Here is a 20,263-nt window from a genome sequence, read left to right on the forward strand (position 1 = left end):
ATGGACCAGGTTTGCTGGTCTGATTGAGCCTGGTTGAACATCTGAGACTATGGCCTCTAGTTGCCCTTCACATCTGGAATTGAACCCAATTCTGTGGCTTCCAAGCCAAACAGAAGACGGCATATGAGCTGAACATTTACATTATGTGGACACACTCCTTGAAGAGATCAATCATGGGAGAATAGAAAGGCTGTGTATGCACAGGGTGACAGTGTGAGGGCCAAGAGTAGGTGATAGGGAAGGACACAGGGAAGATGTCTCTATGGGAGGAAGTGGGAGGAGAGCTGTTGTATTTGTGGGAGATTGCAGTCAATCCAAGACAAGGTGTGTATGAACTGCTGTATGGAAGGTGAATTTTTTCTGTAAACTTTCACTCATACCCCAATAAAAAAAAGAAGAGAGACCAGACTTCCTGGACTGATAAAGACTAGAAAAACCCCTGAGAGTATTGTCCTATGATATATTTTTATCTTGGAACTGAACCTACTCCTGAGGTCTGTCAACCAAATATAGGTTGGCTTATGAAATAAACAATATCACTGTGAAGAAAGTGCTCCATTACTCAACTGTATAAAACAAAAAAGTTAACATGTACCCAAAAGCAAAGAAGAAAAGACCAGAAGGGGCAGGGAAGCTAGATAAATGGAAGCAGAACAAACAGAATGGAAATAATGAGAATGGTGACACATTGTGAGAATTGTAATCAATGACTTGGAACAATCCATACAAAAAATGTTAAATGGGAACCCAATTTGCTGTGTAAACTTTCACCTAAAACACAATAAATATTCACGAGAAGAGAAAAAGATACAATCTACAGAGAGAGGGGAATATGTTATTCAAATGTCAGAGGAACTGCAGTGAATGATTTGTCTTTAGTTAATTAATTAGTGATTAACCCAGGTGTAATTTACTTATACAGGTAAGTGTCCATTCCTACATCAGTGGTGAAATCTGACTTGTCAAGGAGCATCACTGTCCATGAGGTTGAGAAATGTTCCAGTAAGACTATAGACAAATCCTTTTGTTATAGAGGCTGTTTATTCCCAGGTCATAGTACTGCAGAGTTTTACATGTTTCCACGAAATGTTGTTGCAGTGTAAGCTGTTTGCTCTTCTGCAACATGGTATGGTGAAAGTACACCTTAGGCAAGTAACGTAACATCTAAGCTTTTGGTTCTATGTCTGGAACATGAGAGTAACATTATTTTGTGGTATTTTTATATGGATCATAATAAATGCCTAAAGAATGCTTGGTACATATTGGTAATTCACTGGTTGTTTTGAAATAGCAATAAGGATAAAAACATTAATTGTAATGATGGTATTATTCCCTGTGATTGTGGATTTTTGGTAGTTAATCTTCACTTTGCCTCTCATTTTCTTAGTCCTTGATGTTTACAATCAAATTTTTAGGCAGAATACTGCCACAGGTCTGGGCGAACAGCTAATGATAGCAGTCCCCAGAGAAAAGGTATTACAGATAGGTCAGTATTAACATGGGGCAATCTACTTGCGTAGTGATACTGCCTCGGAAACCCAAGACAAGGTCGCTATGAGTTGGGTCCGACTCGACAGCACATAACAACAACAACAGGTTTATGAAGCAATGTGGGGTGGGCCTGGTAGGGCAGGACACAGTATGGGTGGGAAAGCTACAAGTATACAGTGACTTCTATATATTTAATGCTGTTGTTGAACTTGTTGTCAGCCAAAATTCAGGTTATTTTAACTGTGGAAGGAATAGGTCCAAGGTACCTTCATCTTATGCTTCAGAACTCACATCAAGGGCTTTTGTGTGTTTGTTCATGGGACCATAGCCAGAAAGATAAAATATTCTTGTAGATTAAGCTTTTTTAAAAACTCCACCAATCAAAAAAAGTCATAATTTGTTGTAATGATGCTGTAATTAAGTTGTGGTAAATGATAGCATTTGTACATTTTATAACCAGAATTGATTCATAAAATGAACACAGTCCCAGCAGTTTATGTTACCATAATTAAATGGAAATGTAATTCTTACTCAGTTTGCTTATTAAATTGAAAATTACTGGGTTATGAGCACTCTTAGATTTCTGTCTAAATTGGTGTAAGTCTAGAATTATATGAAATATCTATTAGAATAAAGCATGTTTAAGGCTCTAGTGCTCGGAAGAATAAATTTCTTACAGCACGTGCAGATTGTTCATGTGATCACACACACTTAGGTTCTCGCTAACTCCTGATCTCTTTCCTCTGCAGCCATTGGTTTAGCCCTGGGGCTAGGACAGAGCATGGCCAGGTAAGAAACATTCTAATCCCAAAGGAAGTTACTCAGGCTTTTTCAAATATTTAACTGTCCCCCTTCAGGGTAGTAGATCAGCTTTATGAGAAAGGATATAAATCCTCAGTTTATTTTAAAAGGAGTTAATTGTGCATTGCTTAATACACTGCTTAAATGAACAGTCCTCGATAAGCATCAGAGCTCTCCTTCACTGCCACCTTCCTCAGTCACGCATTTGACCTCTGTGGGAGTACTCTAGAACACAATTATTTGTCAGACTTCAGTATTTATATTGATTTATCAAAAAGTTAAGCTATCAAAATAATAAATATGCTTAAGAAATTGATTTCTAGAAACTATAAGATCAGCCAGCAAGAGACAATATTTTTCTTTGAAGTTTGTTGTTGTTGTTGTTATGTGCCGTCGAGTCGACCCCGACTCATAGCGACCCCTCCTTGGGTTTCCAAGGCAGTATCACTACGGAAGTAGGATTGCCCAACTTTCCTTCCGAGGAGTGGCTAGTGGGTTTGAACCGCCAGCCTTCTGGTTAGCAGTCAAGTGCTTTAGCCACTATGCTACCAGAGCTCCCTTGAAGTTTAGAAGGTGGCAATTTTTTTTTTTCCCAACAAGTTTACATTATATTTCTAGATGAGTTTTTTTTTTTCTTTTTTATTCTCTCATTAGTATGCATGGCAGCACAATGATTAGTGTACTTAGCAAGAACTTGACATTCATTTCAGTTAACTTTACATATGAAATAAGTAGTCTGGTTTTTTGTCCCTCTCCTTGGTTTTCCAAGGCAGTATCACGACAGAAGTAGATTGCCCAATCTTCCTTCCCAGGAGTGGCTGGTAGGTTTGAACCGCCAGCCTTCTGGTTAGCCGTCAAATGCCTTAGGCACTACACCACCAGAGCTCCCTTGAATCTACTAGCTTAGCAAAACTTCCTTTTTTCATTATCAATTATAAAACTTATTTTTTCAGTGAGCCAAAAATCATATACTTAAGAAAGTTCACCTTTAAAATGCATGGAAATGATAAATCCCCAACCAGAAAGGTTGATTTCTCAGGGGTGGCGGGAGGGAGGTGTGTAGGGAGGGGCTTGTTCAAGGTAATGTTAATTGGTTACATTGTAATATTGGTGATGTTTTATTTCTTAAGCTGGATAGCAAGTTAGCAGTGGCTTGCATATACCATAGTTCCTTTTACTTATAAAAATAAGGTGCAAAATACTTCATTATAAATTATATTTCTTAGCAGCCATTAGCATAATAAAATAAAAATATGTTGTGAATTTAGTTTTAATGATTTTTTTGGTAAACTTGCCTTTTTCCATGATAGTGATTTGCCTTTTTAAAGATAATTCTCACATTAATAATGAAATATGTAATACTATTTATATACATTTGGAAATTAACTAGTCTAAGAGAAATTACATCTGTGATATGTTTATCAATTTATTATACGGAATGCAAAAGTTAAACTTTTGCTTTCTCATATAATTCATATCCTGTGTATACTATGATGAACTCTACTATCTACGATGAGACTCTGCTCCTAGTAGCTGATTACATGAGGATGTATTTTTCTCAAAATACAATTTTTATGAAGCTCATTTTCTCCCATTCAGAATTTGATAAATACTGAAGTGATGTTATGAATTTGTAATTTAGACTACAGTATACTTGGTTGTTTGCAACCAAGCTTACTTGCAGCTAAAGATTAACTAATAGCTAATATCTTACATTGGGGAGCTCTGGTAGCATAGTGCCTAAGGCACTTGACTGCTAACCAGAAGGCTGGCGGATCAAACCCACCAGCCACTCCTTGAAAGTAAGGTTGGGCAATCTACTTCCGTAGTGATATTGCCTCAGAAACCCAAGGAGGGGTTGCTATGAGTCGGGTCCGACTCGACGGCACATAACAACAACAACATCTTACATGGTGGCACGGGGGTTAAAGGGCTTGGCTGCCAACCAAAAGGTCAGCAGTTTAAATCCACCAGCCGCTCCTTAGGAAAAAGATGAGGCAGTCTGTTTCTGTAAAGATTTGCAGGCTTGGAAACCTTACTGGGCAGTTTTACTCTTTCCAGTAGGCTTGTTGTGAGTTGGGATCAACGTCATGACTATGGGTTTGGTTTTTTTGGTATTTTTACATTAGCCTTTTACTTCAACTTTGATATGCCATCACAAGTTTTTATTTTGACTAGACAACTTGTTAATAAATATATATGTATACAAATAGACATATTTTCTATTTTGAGGGATAATAATGCCTTTGTTCAACTTAGACCTAACTATTGACAATGATTACAGTACAGTAAAGTATTGGCTAAACCTAGGTTCAGATGATGAAGTGCAAGACAATGAAGAAATATAAACTGTTACAATATATTATTGAATGAATGATGAAAGCATGCATGATCTCCCATACCAACTTGTCAACATAGAGAAATGATAATAATATTAACTCAACTTCTTTGAAATCCTACCCCTTCCTGTTGTCTCTTCTTTAGTGCTAATCCCCTTTTCCAATCTGTGTGTAGTGACCATTCCTTTTATTATCTGTTGGGAACTATGCTAGATGTTAAAGATTTTTACATGAAACAACATAGCCTTTTCCCTCATGTGGTTATAGGCCCAACGTGGCGAAACCAGTCATTAATTGTAATTGATACATTGGTATTGATACATGTTTGAGAAAACTGTAGAGAGGTTTTCACTATGGAGACCACAAAGTAGAAATATGAGAGTCTGTGCCGGGGTAGAAGAGAAGAAGGAGAGGTAGCTATATGACCATCCTGTGTTTTTTTTCCTGGCATTTTTTTTTAATTTGAAGGCTTTGTCTTCTTGAACATCCTACAGTTTGCCATTTTGACTGAATGTACAAGTATCTAAAGGAGTCATAGTTCATAGTTTAAAGTACTTAGTTCTTCTTTTAAGGTTGAAGACACTGAGAAGCAAAGTGTGAAGAGATCTGAACTCATTTTGTAGACATTCAAGGAGACATCTGAAAACTGACACAATCCTGAGCTGGAATGCTTTAGGACTGTGATGTAGTGAAGAGATGATTCCTGTGGAATAAGAATTCTGCTCTTTGTTCTTACATTTGGGATCTGAGACTTTTAATAAATCTTGCAAAAATATCACGAATAGCCACAGAAATTCTTGCACACTTTCTAGAACAGCCAAAATCATTATACACAAAAAATGGTGTTCTTAAATTATATGCCGCTTGCAAACATCATATTGGACTAGGTTTTGTGTTTGGCTTTTAATGTAATTCTTATATGAGACATATTTTAAATATACATCTACAGGTCACTAATAAGGGAATTGTATCTCTGTTTGGCCTAAGTCCAGCAGCCTGAAAGTTGGAAAGTAAGAAGCATTTCACACCATATTCAGAAGTTTTATTTTTAATTAGATTTGACTTTATTAGAGTCAGAACCTTGAGAAGTGATGTCACTTGTAACACTGATAGGAGTCCAAGGAGACAGAAAAGTTGACAATAAGAAGAGTTTCTTAAAACCTGATGAAATACCCTTTCTTATTAGAGCAGGGTGCCTTTTTTTATTGGGAATTTATGACCCAATATCCTTTTTTCCTCTCCGCCTCCCCCTGTAGTACTTTGGAGCACAGGAGAAACATTTTGGATCTGTTTTGAATAAAATCATATGTTTGTATTGTTCTTATAACATTTACAAAAAGGGTAGGGAGGCCACATATTCTGACCTCCTCTAATCCCGCAAGAGGAAGACAGGATTACCATCAGCAACCCAAGGCCTATTCCTGCCAGGCCAGACATGCTGCCTCCCTCCAGCCCTTTCTCCAACCTTTCCTCCCAAAGCACCCACCACCTCTCTCCTGGGTTCGATAATTCGCTGCAGTGACCACACAGAACTCACAGATTACAGGGTTTATTAGGGAAGCACCAGGCTACAACTCAAGTTCAGGAAGAACACTCAGTCTCTCTCCCAGCCCACGGTCCCTCAGCCAACAGTCTCTCACAGTCTCTTTCCCAGCAGTGCTGGTCCCTCAGTATCTCACTCAGCAATGCATGTCTCTTGCATCTCTTTCCCAGCATCACGTGTCTCTTTCAGGGGTGCATGTCTCTTTTGGCAGCAAGTCTTCCTCAACCAGCAGTCAGAGAGTTCTGCCTCCAGGAGGCCTCCTTTTGAGCCCAGCAGGGTGGTCAAACTAGCCAATCATAGCATCAGAACTCTAAGCACGTGAGAGAGAGTGGGGACCTCCCAGAACATCATATTGTGCCACGCCCAACAGAAATACTCCACGTGGATAACATTTACAGTCAGGAGCTCCTCAGTTGCTCATTCCACCACTGAGTTTACAATGACTTATGGGTAGAAAAGCCATACTAAGTAATTCACTACACTGCAACAGTCTAGATTAAATTTTCTATTTCAACCCATGAAAGGATGAAGGATCAAATATTAACTCATCAGATTCATGACCCAGAGATAAAAGTCTATATTTTTATCTAAGTTTGCCTTTAAAGTTACAAAGGTAACATAATAATATTGGTAAAAAAGATAAATTCTGTGGTTTGGTTTTGGTATAGGTGCATTGTATTAAGTTCCAATATTTGTCTGTTTTTCTGTACAAAGACCATTAGAACTACAAATTTGAGGAGGAGAACAGTTCCTCATTGAGCCTAATAAAAGGAAGTTTAACATTACAGTTCAGAGAATGTGCTATCTCATTCAGTTTTGTCTGGGTGGTGGCCTTTCAGTGAATTACCCAGCCTAATATTTATATTAAAACCAAAATCTAAAACCATTGCTACCGAGTCAATTCTGACTTACAACTATCCCCACTGGGTTTCCAAGGATGTAAAACTTTGTGAAAGTAGATTGCTTCATCTTCCTCCCATGCAGCAGCTATTCGAACTGCCTAATTAGGTTAGCAGCCTAATGCCTTCACCACAGTGCCACAGCGGAAGGAAGGTTGGGCAATCCACTTCCGTAGTGATAATGCCTTGGAAACACAAGGAGGGGTCGCTATGAGTTGGGTCTGATTCGACGGCACATAACAACAACAACAACAATATTTATTTTGGTCATTATAGTTGTATTTGAAAAATAAACTATTCAGTTCTTATTTAGGACATTGCGTTTTAGATTTTCAGTTCTTTGTTTTAACTATTTTAACAGAAGTATAGAATTAGTATTCAAATATCTGTCTTTTAAAATTAGGAAAGTTATTTATTTAAGTTATACAGAGATTTCATTACGTTATCTCTAGCTATCTGTGTCACAAATGTTGGTTTGTATATATTTTTTTAAGAAAGGTACTAGACCTAGAAGTGCCAAAGTAATTAATTTCTTTTTTTAATTTTCAGAAACAATTTAGTGTTCATGGTATGAAGTGTTTCTAAATTGAAACACTTTCAGATTAATGGACTTAAGATAAATGGGTGCTATTTCCTATAAGTAGTAATAATGAGATATGGCTTCAGCTGCATATCAGATACCAAATCTCACTCCCCATTTCCTTATCTCATTTATTCATTCAACAAATATTTATTGAGCACTAAAAAGGTTCCAGACACTGTCCAGGACCCTGGAAATGGAATCAGATTGAATAATATAGCAAAGGGCCAGAGGTGAATAGGAACATGGTATGCACCTCAAACTAAAATGTTCAATATGGCTGGGGTACATAATTTAGAGGTAAGGGGGTTTGGTTGGGAGTGACGGAGTAAGCATAATAAATTGCATATTTAGAGATCATCAAATTATGAAGGGCCATGAAAGCCATCTATAAGATTTGGGGCTTAATCTGAAGAAGAAAAGGAAATTACTGAAGAGTTTTTAAGAAAGTGAGTGATACAATCAGATCTACATTTTAGAAAGATCACTTTGGCAGCAGTGTGGAGAATGAATTAGATAGGAGCAACTGTGGAGGCAGGAAGGCAATTTAGGAAACTGTAACAGGTGAGAGAAAATGATGGTCTGGATTAGGATCATGAAGTAAGGATGGAGAGGAGTGTATATTTAAGAGAAATTTAACGTGTACTCATTTAAATCATTGTTTTAAGAACGGACCTTATTCAAGAATGATCTAACCACATTCTTGGTGAATAAGGTCCATTCCTTCTCAAAGATAGCCAAATGATGCTAATTAAGAGATTCTAAATGATGTCATTAAGTAGCTCGAAATAGTTGCCTTTCACTGAAGGTTATTGGTATTAATACTGTTCAGACAGTACCCACTGATACCCATGCTCACTACTTATAATGATGATAATAGTCATAATTGTAGCATTTGAGTTGTTTTCTTAGCATTTTCTCAAGGCCAGTCACAGAGATCTTTTTTACTTCAGCAGCCTTATAGGTGGATATTATCGTTATCCCCATTTTACAGATGGAAACTGGGATTTAGAGAGGTTAAGTACTTCATCTAAGCTTGTACATGATGTTACTGGAATTTATGACTTGTTAGTTACTAGCACAGTTGGGATTAGAACCAAAATCTATCCTGTGTTACTATTTCTAAGACTTTTACTTTTTTAGTGTTAAATTCTAATATGCTACACAACTACTTCTTAAACTAGTCTCGCATATAATCATATTTCTGCATAAATAAGATAAGCTACTGTTTGAGTGAACACGTAGTAAAGAGTATTGACTATTTGTTTTTGTCTTTCTAATTAGTTAGGGTAAAGCAAGTGTGAAGGGAAATGGATGCTAAGCCATTTTGAGGAAGAAATGAAATACATATATTTTGTAATTATGTATTTCCAAGCCAATAATTTCTTTGAAAAAGAATGTTTTAAGTGTGTTCCTTTTCCTTGTTTGGCCAGTATGGACAGAGGAAATACTGTTAGCTTGTTTATATCGGTGTAGTTGACAAGGCTTTTTTTTAAAAAAAAAAAAAAAACCTCATGGATGTATACAAGGATTAGAATGAGGTCTAGCCCTCCAGGACCAGGCTGTATATTAACTGTCTATGAGACCAGTTGAACTATGAACAAAACACTCAGTAGCCAGCTCTTCCTAGCAGTTTTGCAGGACAACATTGACATCTCTAGCAAAGGTAGTAGTGTTTCTGTTAGGAGAAACCAGTAGAAAAAAGTAATGCAAGTAAACTCTTAGGGTCCATTTGAATGAGAATGTTTTTCTACTTGCAGAATGATATAATGAAAATATCTCTGTTTCTACATCTTTGTCTTAACACTTTGTGTAGCATCAGCTTCTGAGAGATAACCGAGCTGAAAGAGGACACAAGAAAAACTGTTCTGTGAAAACAGCCAGCAGGTAAGCAGTTCAGAATCACATTTAATTCTCATTAAGTCATGTGTCATTTTTTCCATACATATATAAATGTGAATTGCTACTTTGGTTGTCTTTGATTTTAAAGGCTTGTTTAAAATATTTTATGTGATACTTATTAGAATATATTTCAAGTTCATTAATAATGGATAGAAAGATACTATTTTGTTTATATTTAAATAAAATGGTGAAGAATAAAGAGTGGATTTTAAAAAGTAAAGAATAATTTGCTTTCTTATACTAATGTAAAGAATCAGGATTTAGAATAATTATTTTATTTTTAAATTAAAAAACACTAGAGTTGATCTTTTTTTAATCCCTTTTTTTAAATTTTTTTATTGTGACTTGTGTGCAGTTTTACAAAGCAGCTTTGTTTTACATTCAACAACTAATCCACATTTTATTTAATAACACTGATTACAGTTCCCACAGGATAATAGCTCTCCTCTCATGTTTTTGTCCATGTCTTTGCTATTGTGAATAGTGCTGTAGTGAACATGGCTGTGCATGTATCTACTTTATCTATTTATGTCCTGGATCTCACCTCTTTAGGACATGTTCCAAGTAGTGGGATTGCTGAATTAAATGGATTTTCTATTTCTAAATTTTTAAGGAAGCTCCATACCGTTTTCCACAGTGGTCATACCATTATATAGTGCGACCAGCAGTGGATGAGAATTACCGTCTCTGCGTATCCTCATCAGCGTTTGTTGTTTTCTGTCTCATTGCACTTTGCTGTTATTGGCTGGGGTGAGATGATGCCTCATTGTCATTTTGATTTGAATCTCACTAAGGAGCTCTGGAAGGAGCTCTGGTAGCATAGTGCCTAAAGCACTTGACTGCTCACCAGAAGGCTGGCGGTTCAAATCCACCAGCCACTCCTCGGAAGGAAGGTTGGGCAATCCTACTTCCGTAGTGATACTGCCTCGGAAACCCAAGGAGGGGTCGCTATGAGTCGGGGCCGACTCGACGGCAAATAACAACAACAACAACAAGGAGCTCTGGTGGCATAGTGCCTAACGCACTTGACTGCTAACCAGAAGGCTGGTGATTCAAACCCACCAGCCACTCCTCGGAAGGAAGGTTGGGCAAACTACTTCCGTAGTGATACCGCCTCGGAGACCCAAGGGGTCGCTGTGAGTTGGGGCCAACTCAATGGCACATAACAACAACAACAATATGGGCTAATTATCACGACTTGTTCATGTGTTTGTTGGCTACTTGAATATCTTCTTTGGTGAAGTGTCATTCCATGTCTGTTGCCCATCTGTCAGTTGAATTGTTTGTCTTTTTGGTGTTGAAGTGTTGAAGTTTTCTGTAAATTTTAGAGATAGACCCTTGTTGGATAATTGCTAAACATTTTTTTCCTATCTGTAGATTCTCTTTTTACTCTTTTGGAGAAGTCTTTTCATGTGTGAAAGAATTTAATTTTTAGAAGGTCCCAGTTAGCTTTTTTTTTTTGTACATTTTGGCTTACACTTTATAGTCTATTTATGCCCTAAATGAGGGCCTCTAAGTTTGCCCCTAGGGAGCTCTGGTTGTGTAGTGCCTAAGGCACTTGACTGCTGAAGGCTGGTGGTTCAAACTCACTAGCTGCTCCTCAGAAGGAAGGTTGGGCAATCTACTTCCGTAGTGATACTGCCTCAGAAACCCAAAGAGGGGTCGCTATGAATCGAGTCTGACTTGACGGCAGAAAACAACAACAACAAAATTTGCCCCATTTTATCTTTAATGAACTTTATAGTTTTGGGTTTTACATTTGGTATTTAATCCATCTTGAGTTCATTTTTATGTGTGGTGTAACGTATGGATCTTGTTTTATTTTTCTGCAAATGGATATCTAGTTTTGCCATCACTATTTATGAAAGAGCTCTCTCTCCCCCATTGAATGGGTTACTGCACTTTGTCAAAGATCAGCTGTCCATAGATGGATGGATCTATTTCTGGATTCTCAGTTCTGTTGCTCTGGTCTATGTGGCTATCACTGACTGCTGTGGCTGTATAGTTGGTTTTGAGACTGGGAACTGTGAGATCTTCTACTTTTTTTTTTTTCCTTAAATAGTGCTTTGCTTATACAAGCTCTCTTTCCTTTCCATATAAAATTAATGATTGGTTATTCCATGTCATTAAGGATTGTTTATAGAATTTGGGTGCAGATTGCATTGAATTTATATATTGCTTTGGTTTGTATTGATGTTTCACAGTATTCAGCCTATCCATGAACATGGCATGTTCTTTCATTCATGTAGGTCTCTTATAGTTTCTTGTAGTAGTGTTTTGTAGTTTTCTTTGTATAGATCTTTCGTGTCCCTGGTAAGATTTATTCCTAAGTATTTTATCTTTTTGGTAGCTGTTGTAAATGGTATTGTTTTCCTTATTTCCTTTTCTGAGATCTCTTTGTTGATGGACAGAAATCCAGCTGATTTTTGTACGTTGATCTTGTATCCTGCTAATTTGCTGAATCTTTCAATTAGTTCCAGCAGTTTTCTTGCTGAATCTCTTTGTTTTTCTATGTATAGGATCATGTCATCTGCAAATAGAGATAGTTTAACTACTACTTTGCCAATCTGAATGTCATTTATTGCTCCTTCTTGCCTTAATGCCCTGGCTAGGACTTCCAGTACAGTGTTGAGTAGAAGTGGAGATAGAGGGCATCCTTGTCTCATTCCCATTTGCAAGGGGAATGCTTTGAGTCTCTTTCCGTTGAGATTAATAATGTTGGCTGTTGGTTTTACATTGTTGTTGTTGTTGTTGTTATGTGCCGTCGAGTCAGCCCCGACTCATAGCGACCCCTCCTTGGGTTTCCAAGGCAGTATCACTACGGAAGTAGGATTGCCCAACCTTCCTTCCGAGGAGTGGCTGGTGGGTTTGAACCGCCAGCCATCTGGTTAGCAGGCAAGTGTCTTAGCCACTATGCTACCAGAGCTCCCTGGTTTTGCATATATTCCCTTATTATGTTGAGAAATTTCCCTTCTATTCCTATTTTGCTAAGAGTTTTTATCCGGAGTGGGCGCTGGATTTTATCAACTGCCTTGTCTGCATCAATTGAGATGATTATATGGTTCTTTTCCTTTGTTTTATTTATGTAATAGATTACATTGATTGTTTTTCTGATGTTGAGCCATCCTTGCATTCCCACTTGTTCATGGTGTGTTTTTTTTTTAAATACAGATTTTGATTTTATTGTCTAGGATTTTGTTGAAGATTCTTATGTCTATACGTCTATATTCATTAGGTATATTGGTCTGTAGTTTTACTTTTTAGTGGTGTCTTTACTTGGTTTTGGTATCAATATTATGCTTGTTTCATAGAATGAATTTGGAAGTATTCTGTCCTTTTCTATGTTTTGTAATAGGTTGGGTAAGTTGGGTGTCAGCTCTTCTCTGAACTTTTGATAAAATTCTCCAGGACTTTAGTGTGTGGGGAGTTTTGTTTTTTTGTGTTTTTTTTTTTTTTTATGACTTGCTCAGTTTCTTCTGTTGTTGTAGGTCTGTTCAACTTTTCTGCCTCAGTCTATATTTAGGTAGGTCTTGTTTTTCTAGCTAGAGCACCCTGATGGTGTAGTGGTAAAGGCATTTGGTTGCTAACCAAAAGGTCAGTGGTTTGAGCCCATCACTTACTCTGTGGAAGAAAGATGAGGCAGTCTATGTCTGTAAAGATTTACAGCCTTGAAACCAATGAGGGTCACTATGGATCAGAATCTACTTTGTTGGCAGTAGGTTTGGGTTTTTGGTGTTTCTAGAAATCTGGCCATTTCTTCTAGATTTTGAATTTATTGGAGTACAGTTCTTTATAGTACCCTATTATTCTTTTTATCTTAGTTAGTTCTGTTACGATGTTGCCCTTCTCATTTCTCATTTGTGCTATTTGCATCTTCTTTTCCTTAGTTAAATTTGCCTGTGGTTTGTTGATTTCTTAATCTTTATCATTTCCTTTATTCTGGAGACTGTAGGCTTCTTTTGCTGCTCTTTTTCTGATTGTTGGACTTACTAGGTTAAGGTACTGATTTTGGTACTTTCTTCTTTATTGATGTGTGCATTTTTTGCTATCAATAGACCTCTGAGAATGGCTTTTTCTGTGTCCTAAAGGTTTTGGTGTGTTATGTTTTCATTCTTATTTGTTTCTAACAACTTTTTTATTTCATCACTTACCAAGTAGTTCTTGAATGGTGAGTTATTCAGTTTCCATCTATTTGATTTTTTTCCCTCCAGTCTGCTTATTATTGATGTCTAATTTTATAGCATTGTGATCCAAGAAGATGCTTTGTAGTATCTCAGTATTTTTAAATTTATTGAGGCCTTGTTTTGTGGCCTAGGAAATGGTCTATTCCAGAGAATGATCCATATGCACTGGAAGAGGATGTATATTGTGTTTTGGTTGGGTCGATTGTTCTGTATGTCTATGAGGTCAAAGTGGTTGGTTGTGTTGTTGAGATTTTCTGAATCTTCATTGAATTTTTTGCTAGTTGTTCTTTCATCGGAAGTGGTGTGTTAAAGCCTTCTTCCACTCTAGTAGAATTGTCTTTTCCTCCTTTCAATTCAGTTAAATGTTTGCTTTATGTATTTTGAAGCTCTTGCATTAGGTGCGTAGATATATTTTGGTTTTGTACTCTTTATTTTTTATGGTTTTGTATTCTTGGTCAGTTGACCCTTTTGTCGTCATTCCTTGTCCCTAATGCTGGTTTCATGTTGAAGCCTATTTTACCAGAAATTAATATTGCCACTCCTGCGTACTCTTTTTGGGTTGCCATGAGCTTGGTATGTTTTATTCCATGCCTTGATTTTTAATTTATTTTTATCTTTGTGTCTAAGGTGAGTCTTTTGTAGTCAGCATATTGATGAGTCTTCCTTTCTTGTACAGACTGCCATTCTCTTTCTCTTGACTGGTGCATTTAATCCATTCACATTCAGGGTAATTAATGCTAGGTATCAATTTACTGCTGTCATTATTTGGTATTTTTTATTGTCGTTTCTTTGTTCCAGATATTTTTCTGTGCTGAGTTCCTTTTGTTACCAGGTTTTCTTTCCTTTTTCTTCTTGATTGTTGATTTTGTGTTTACTAAGTCCTTGTGATTTTCTTCTTTCTTATTTTGATTACAGGGCTTATTAATTTTGTTCATGGTTATCCTGTGGTAGTTTCTTACCTCCTTCAATTTGGAATAGTCTGTTCTATGTTAATATTATGTCTTAAACTCTTCTCCATTTGGAAGTTTTGTGATTATACCATTTATTCTCTCTATTTGCTTTGTAGTTGTGTCGTTTATCTGATTGACTCTTCTGGTTCTGTATTTTTCATTTTATAAGCTCATTTTAGCTTTGAGAACTATTTTCCTTGCTTGGTTTCTGGGTGGTGGTGTCATGCATCTTGATCTTTTTTTTTTTTACTCTCTCTTTGTTGTCCTCCATTGTTGTTTTTCTGTTGGAAGGACTCCTTTTAGCATATCTTGTCTGGTTGGTCTGGTTTTTACAAATTCCCTTAATTTCTTTTTGTCTGGCAATATTTTAATTTTACCATCATATTTAAGGGACAGTTTTGCTGTATATATGATTCTTGAATGACAGTTCCTTTCCTTCAACGTTTTACGTATGCCATTCTATTGCTTTCTTGCCTACAGTTTCTGCTGAGAAATTAGAGCTTTGTCTTATTGGCTGCCCTTTGTAAGTAAGTTTATTCTTCCTGGCCTGCTCACAAGATTCTTTCTTTGTCTTTGGTTTTGGAAAGTTTCATTATGATATGTCTTCATAATTTTCTTTGGGGTCTATCCTGTATGGCATTTGTTGAGCTTCTTAAATAGATATCTTTTCATCTTTCATTGTATTGGGGAAGTGTTCTGCTAGCAAGTCTTTGACAGTTTTCTCTGGAGGTTTTGTTGTTGTTGTTTTTTTGCCTTCTCTTGTTGTGGAATTCCAATCAAATGTATGTTACTTCTTTTGATATCATCCCATATACTCTTAGGTTTTCTTTATATTTCTTCTTTTTTTTTTATGATCTTTCCTTAGACAAGCTGGTGTCAAGGCATTTGTCTTCTAGCTGAGAAATGCATACTTCAGCCAGTTCAGTTCTTTTGTCCTTCCAGTGTATTATCTATCTCTGTAAATTTATGTTCATCTTCTGGATTTCTAATTGCTATTTTTGTATGATTTCTCATTATCTATTTGTTTTGTCATTTTGCATTTGTATGATTCTCCTGAATTCTTCAAGGGTATTGCCTTCTTTTCCTTTCTTCGGTTTATGGTTTCCTTGAATTCCTGGAAAGTCGTGTATATGTGTGTGTGTGTGTGTGTGTATCTTTTGAATTCTTCTCAGGGAGATTTCCTTGTTTATTTTTGTCACTTGCTTCCACTATGTCCTGTCTCTTTGTTTGAATTGAAGTTATATCTTGTCTCTGAGATAGTTTGAAGCTGTTGTCTTCGTTTGTGTGCTTCACCTTTTTTTGTTGTCGTTTTGCTTTTTTTCTTTATATCCAGCTATGCACTGTTATTGTTGTTATGTGCCAAGTCAGACTCAACTCATAGTAACCCCTCCTTGGGTTTTCGAGGCGTTATTACCTTCCTTCCTTCTGAGGAGTGGCTGGTGGGTTTGAGCCACTAGCCTTGTGGTTAGCAGTCAAGTGCCTTAGCCACTATGCTACCAGAGCTCTTAGCTATGTACTACAGGTGTGCTTCTTTGGTTGTTAGCTTGGCAGCACTGGGGCATTCCCCAGTTGTCTCTGGATTAGTGGAATAACTAGTGGGAATGTGGGTGTAGTCTTTGTTTGTGGTGAAAAGAACCTGCAGTTGGGATGAGCACGTGTGTCCACCAGCTGCCATTGATTCTGTGGTGCAGGCGCTGGGATTGTACTCATCCATTGGGTACCATGGTTGTTGCACTAGTTATGACTGACTTGTTATTGTTGTTGTTGTTTTGCCGTTGAGTCGGACCCAACTCATAGCGACCCCTCCTTGGGTTTCCGAGACAGTATCACTACAGAAGTAGATTGCCCAACCTTCTTTCTGAGGAGTGGCTGGTGAGTTTGAACTGCCAGCCTTCTGGTTAGCAGTCAAGTGTCTTAGACACTATGCTACCAGAGCTCCTTATGACTGACTAGTGGGGAGTTAATGTCTTCTTCCTGTTGGATGGGGCAGAGAAAAAAAAAAGGAAAGAAAACCACAGAGAAGAAAAAGAGAAAAAGATAGACTAAAAATAAAAGATAAAAAGAAAATAAAAGGAGATAAAGAAAAGGGGGTGTGGATGCAATGAAAGATTGGTGAAAATGGAAGAAGAGGAAAAGAGAAAAATGAACAGATAAAAAGAAAGAAAAATTGGGAAAAAGAAAAGGAAAAAATAAAGGGAAGATAAACTGAGAAGAAGGGACTTTTGTAGTTATCGTCAACTGACAGCCCTGGGAGCAAGAAGTCATGGTGGAAACCCCTGATCTACCAGGGCGTGTACCCACAGAAATGAGAGGAGCCTGGCACAAGTGGGCACTTCTAAGAGATAAGGCCGTAGGTGTGAGCCCCTTGTGCTCAGTATATAGAAAATCAACCATTGATGCAAGCCCAGGAAGGCAGTGCTACAGCCCCTGAGTCTGTCTGTCTGGAGTGGGTTGCTGTGGGTGGCTAGGCTGTAGAGGATATAGTCATGGGATCTGGGTGGGACTTCCCTGACTGCCAGTTTGGTGATGGTAAGAAGAGGTTTTTCCCCTGTCAAACAGGAAGCTGTACTTTTTTGAATCAAAGAGCGTGGCTCACCAGTTGCAGTTTGCTGCCATGGTTCTGGCATCCTTCTGGGCACATATAGCCATTTATCTAGCCCTTACTGAAATTCAGTCAAGCAAGAGATGGTTCTGAGCCTAGCTTTTTCATCTGCCCCAACACAGGCTTTTCCCCTCACATAGGTCCTCCGCCCCAATGACTGTGGTTTAGTGGTTAAAGCACTCAGCTGTCAACCAAAGGCCTGTAGCTTGAACCTACCAGCCGCTCCATGGAACAAAGATAAGGCAGTCCACCTCCATAAAGATTCTCTACCCTAGATACTCCATGAGGCATTCTACTATGTCCCAAAATGGGTCTCTGTGAGTTGGAATTGACTTGACAGCAGCAGGCCTCCTTTGGTTTATTAGTGGTGAGTTATCTCATCCCCTCTCTTTCTCCCATCTTGCTCCACAGATGACTGTACCACTGTAAGTCTGACCCATTTCCCTTCCCGTTCCTCTCCCAGCTCTTACATGGCTTCAGCTTACCTTGACTTACACCGGATCTATCTATACTGTGTCTCGTTGCCATGTGATTCTGTGAACTTTTTTTTTTTTTTTCCTTCTCCTCATTCCCATCTGATGCATTTGTGATTAAAATGGTTATGCCTTGACCAGTCCCCCTTTGTTTTCTCTCCCCAGTCACTGACTTTGCTCCACCTCCCTTTCCAATCAGTGCTTAATGTAATTCTTTATCCTCTCTTTAGATGCTCAGAATTCAGGATCATTCTTTTTATCCATTTCACTTGGTTTTTCCAAATCTCCATTGTAGGAGGGATTAAGTGGAGTGTGTTAGCGGAATACTGTCTTGTCTCTGTCCCTCTAGAGTTGCTCTTTTTTCCTCAGACTTAAATAATATAAGTTATGAGAACACAACATATGTATTTATCCTAATGCATATATGTAAAAAAAGATTGAGAAAACAGCATTCTTTTTTTTAAAAAAAAGTGCTTCTAGGTTCTTGCTTATTTTTTTATTTTTTACCCAATTTTATTTTTTTTCTATTTAATACAAAGAATTTGCCACAACTTTATAGTTTTAGGCAATATATTTCTTGAAATTTACATGTGATGTTTTTGAAAACAATTTAGATGGAAATTGTTGGAATTGGTACCCTTCTTGTCAGAATATTGTGGAAAACTACTGCCTAAGATTTACACTTAGTTTATTTCCATTTTTAAAATGATGGGATGACTGACCTCAAACGAAACAAAAAAACACCCACTGCCATTCAATTGATTCTGACTCATAGCAACCTTCTTTACAAAAGCTGGTTTGCCTCATCTTTTACCCATGGAGTGGCTGGTGGGTTCAAACCACTGACATTTTGGTTAGCAGCCAAATGCTTTAAATACTGCATCCCCAGAGCTCCTTAGCTCACCTCAGCAACATCATAACATCCCATGACTTTCCTTTGCTAGTATACTAGCTATGTGTTTAACATTCCAAAGCAAGCAGTATAGCTTTAAAGTACCATGTTGTACAATAAATTAATCATGACTGAGAATTCCCCCTATCTACAGAAACAAATGAAAATCCTATCATCCCCAATTTAAAATCAAACATGTTGCCATAAATTTGATTCCGAATCATAGTAACCCTGAAAGATTAGGTAGAACTGTACCATAGGGCATGTAAGGCTTTACTTTACAGAAGTACTTTACAGAAGCAGATTGCCACATCTTTCTTCCACAGAGCACCTAGTGGGTTCAAACCACCAATGTATTGGCTAGCAGCCAAGCACTTATCCACTGTACTACCATGGCTCCTATCCCTAATTTAGACAATCAGAAATTGACCAATATATAATGAAATAATTCACCATCAGGGATATTCAATAGAAAAAAAATGAACAATAGATTTATCCTAAGTATGTCAAATACAAAAAATAATGAGATATAGATTATATAATAATTATGTATGAAACTTTGTAGAAATAAAATAAGAAACAAACTGCTATTAAAAATAATAAGGCAGAATTGTAAAAGAACCGAATATTATTGTTAGAAATATGATTGTTGAAACAATTAGTGAGTTAGAAGATAGATCTAAAAAATTAAGCCAGTGTAGCATAAAAATACATGGAAAAAGGAGATGGAAAATACAAAAGAGTGGTGAAGAAGCAGAGAAGATTGTAAGATACATGTAATCAGAATCCTTGATGGGGAGAATAGAGAGGCTGAAAAATAGTGATATTTCTTGACATATTCACAGAAACTTCCCAAAACTGATGTTATAAATCCATAGATAAAAATACAGAAAGCAAAGTGAGTAAATAGAAACCCACACTGAGCAGAATATTGTAGTGCATCAAAGACAAAAGAAAAGATCCTGAAAGAATCCAGAGAGAAAGGGTGAATTATCTTCAAAGAAAATGACAGCTATGTAACAAATGTTTAGTAGCAACAGTGAAAACCAGAAGATGGTGGAATTATTTTCAGTATACTAAGAGAGCTCTGGTGGCATAGTGCCTAATGCATTTGACTGCTAACCAGAAGGCTGGCATTTCAAACCCACCAGCCACTCCTTGGAAGGAAGATGGGGCAATCTTCTTCTCGGAAACCCAAGAAGGGGTCGCTATGAGTGGAATCCGACTTGACGGCAGTGAATTATTGTTTCTGGTTTGAAAATCATTTGTTTTTTTTGTTTTTAATACTGAGAGAAAATATACTGTTCACCTAGAAAACCATCTTTCATGTATGAAGATGAAGTGAGGACATTTTAAGATTTTCAAAAACTAAGTACGTTTATTACTAACAAATCTTTGCTAGAAGAATTTTAATGGATGTATTTCAAGAAAAATGATCTCCGAAGGAAGGTCTAAGAATGAAATGCTGAGCCAGTAAATTAATAACGATATATATATATATCAATTTAAACAATCATTATTTGTATAAAGTAATATACTGAAAGAATTGGCCAGGGAAAACCTTATGAATAGCAAAGAAACACTGTTTGGTACATTACCATCCACCT

The 20,263-nt window shown here is 37.2% G+C and overlaps 1 protein-coding gene across 1 annotated transcript in view; it reads left to right on the plus strand.

The window, feature by feature from the left end:
- Positions 1-20,263, plus strand: part of GPATCH2 (G-patch domain containing 2) — a 283,303-nt gene that overhangs the window by 212,036 nt on the left and 51,004 nt on the right. Inside the window, exons 7-8 of the mRNA XM_007952496.2 lie at positions 2,241-2,280; positions 9,470-9,540. Of these exons, the coding sequence (XP_007950687.1) occupies positions 2,241-2,280; positions 9,470-9,540 (111 nt within the window). The remainder of the gene's footprint in view (positions 1-2,240; positions 2,281-9,469; positions 9,541-20,263) is intronic.

Source organism: Orycteropus afer, unplaced genomic scaffold (genome assembly GCF_000298275.1).
Source record: "Orycteropus afer afer isolate SDZICR_OR568_19922 unplaced genomic scaffold, OryAfe1.0 scaffold00013, whole genome shotgun sequence".
Taxonomy (NCBI): domain Eukaryota; kingdom Metazoa; phylum Chordata; class Mammalia; order Tubulidentata; family Orycteropodidae; genus Orycteropus; species Orycteropus afer.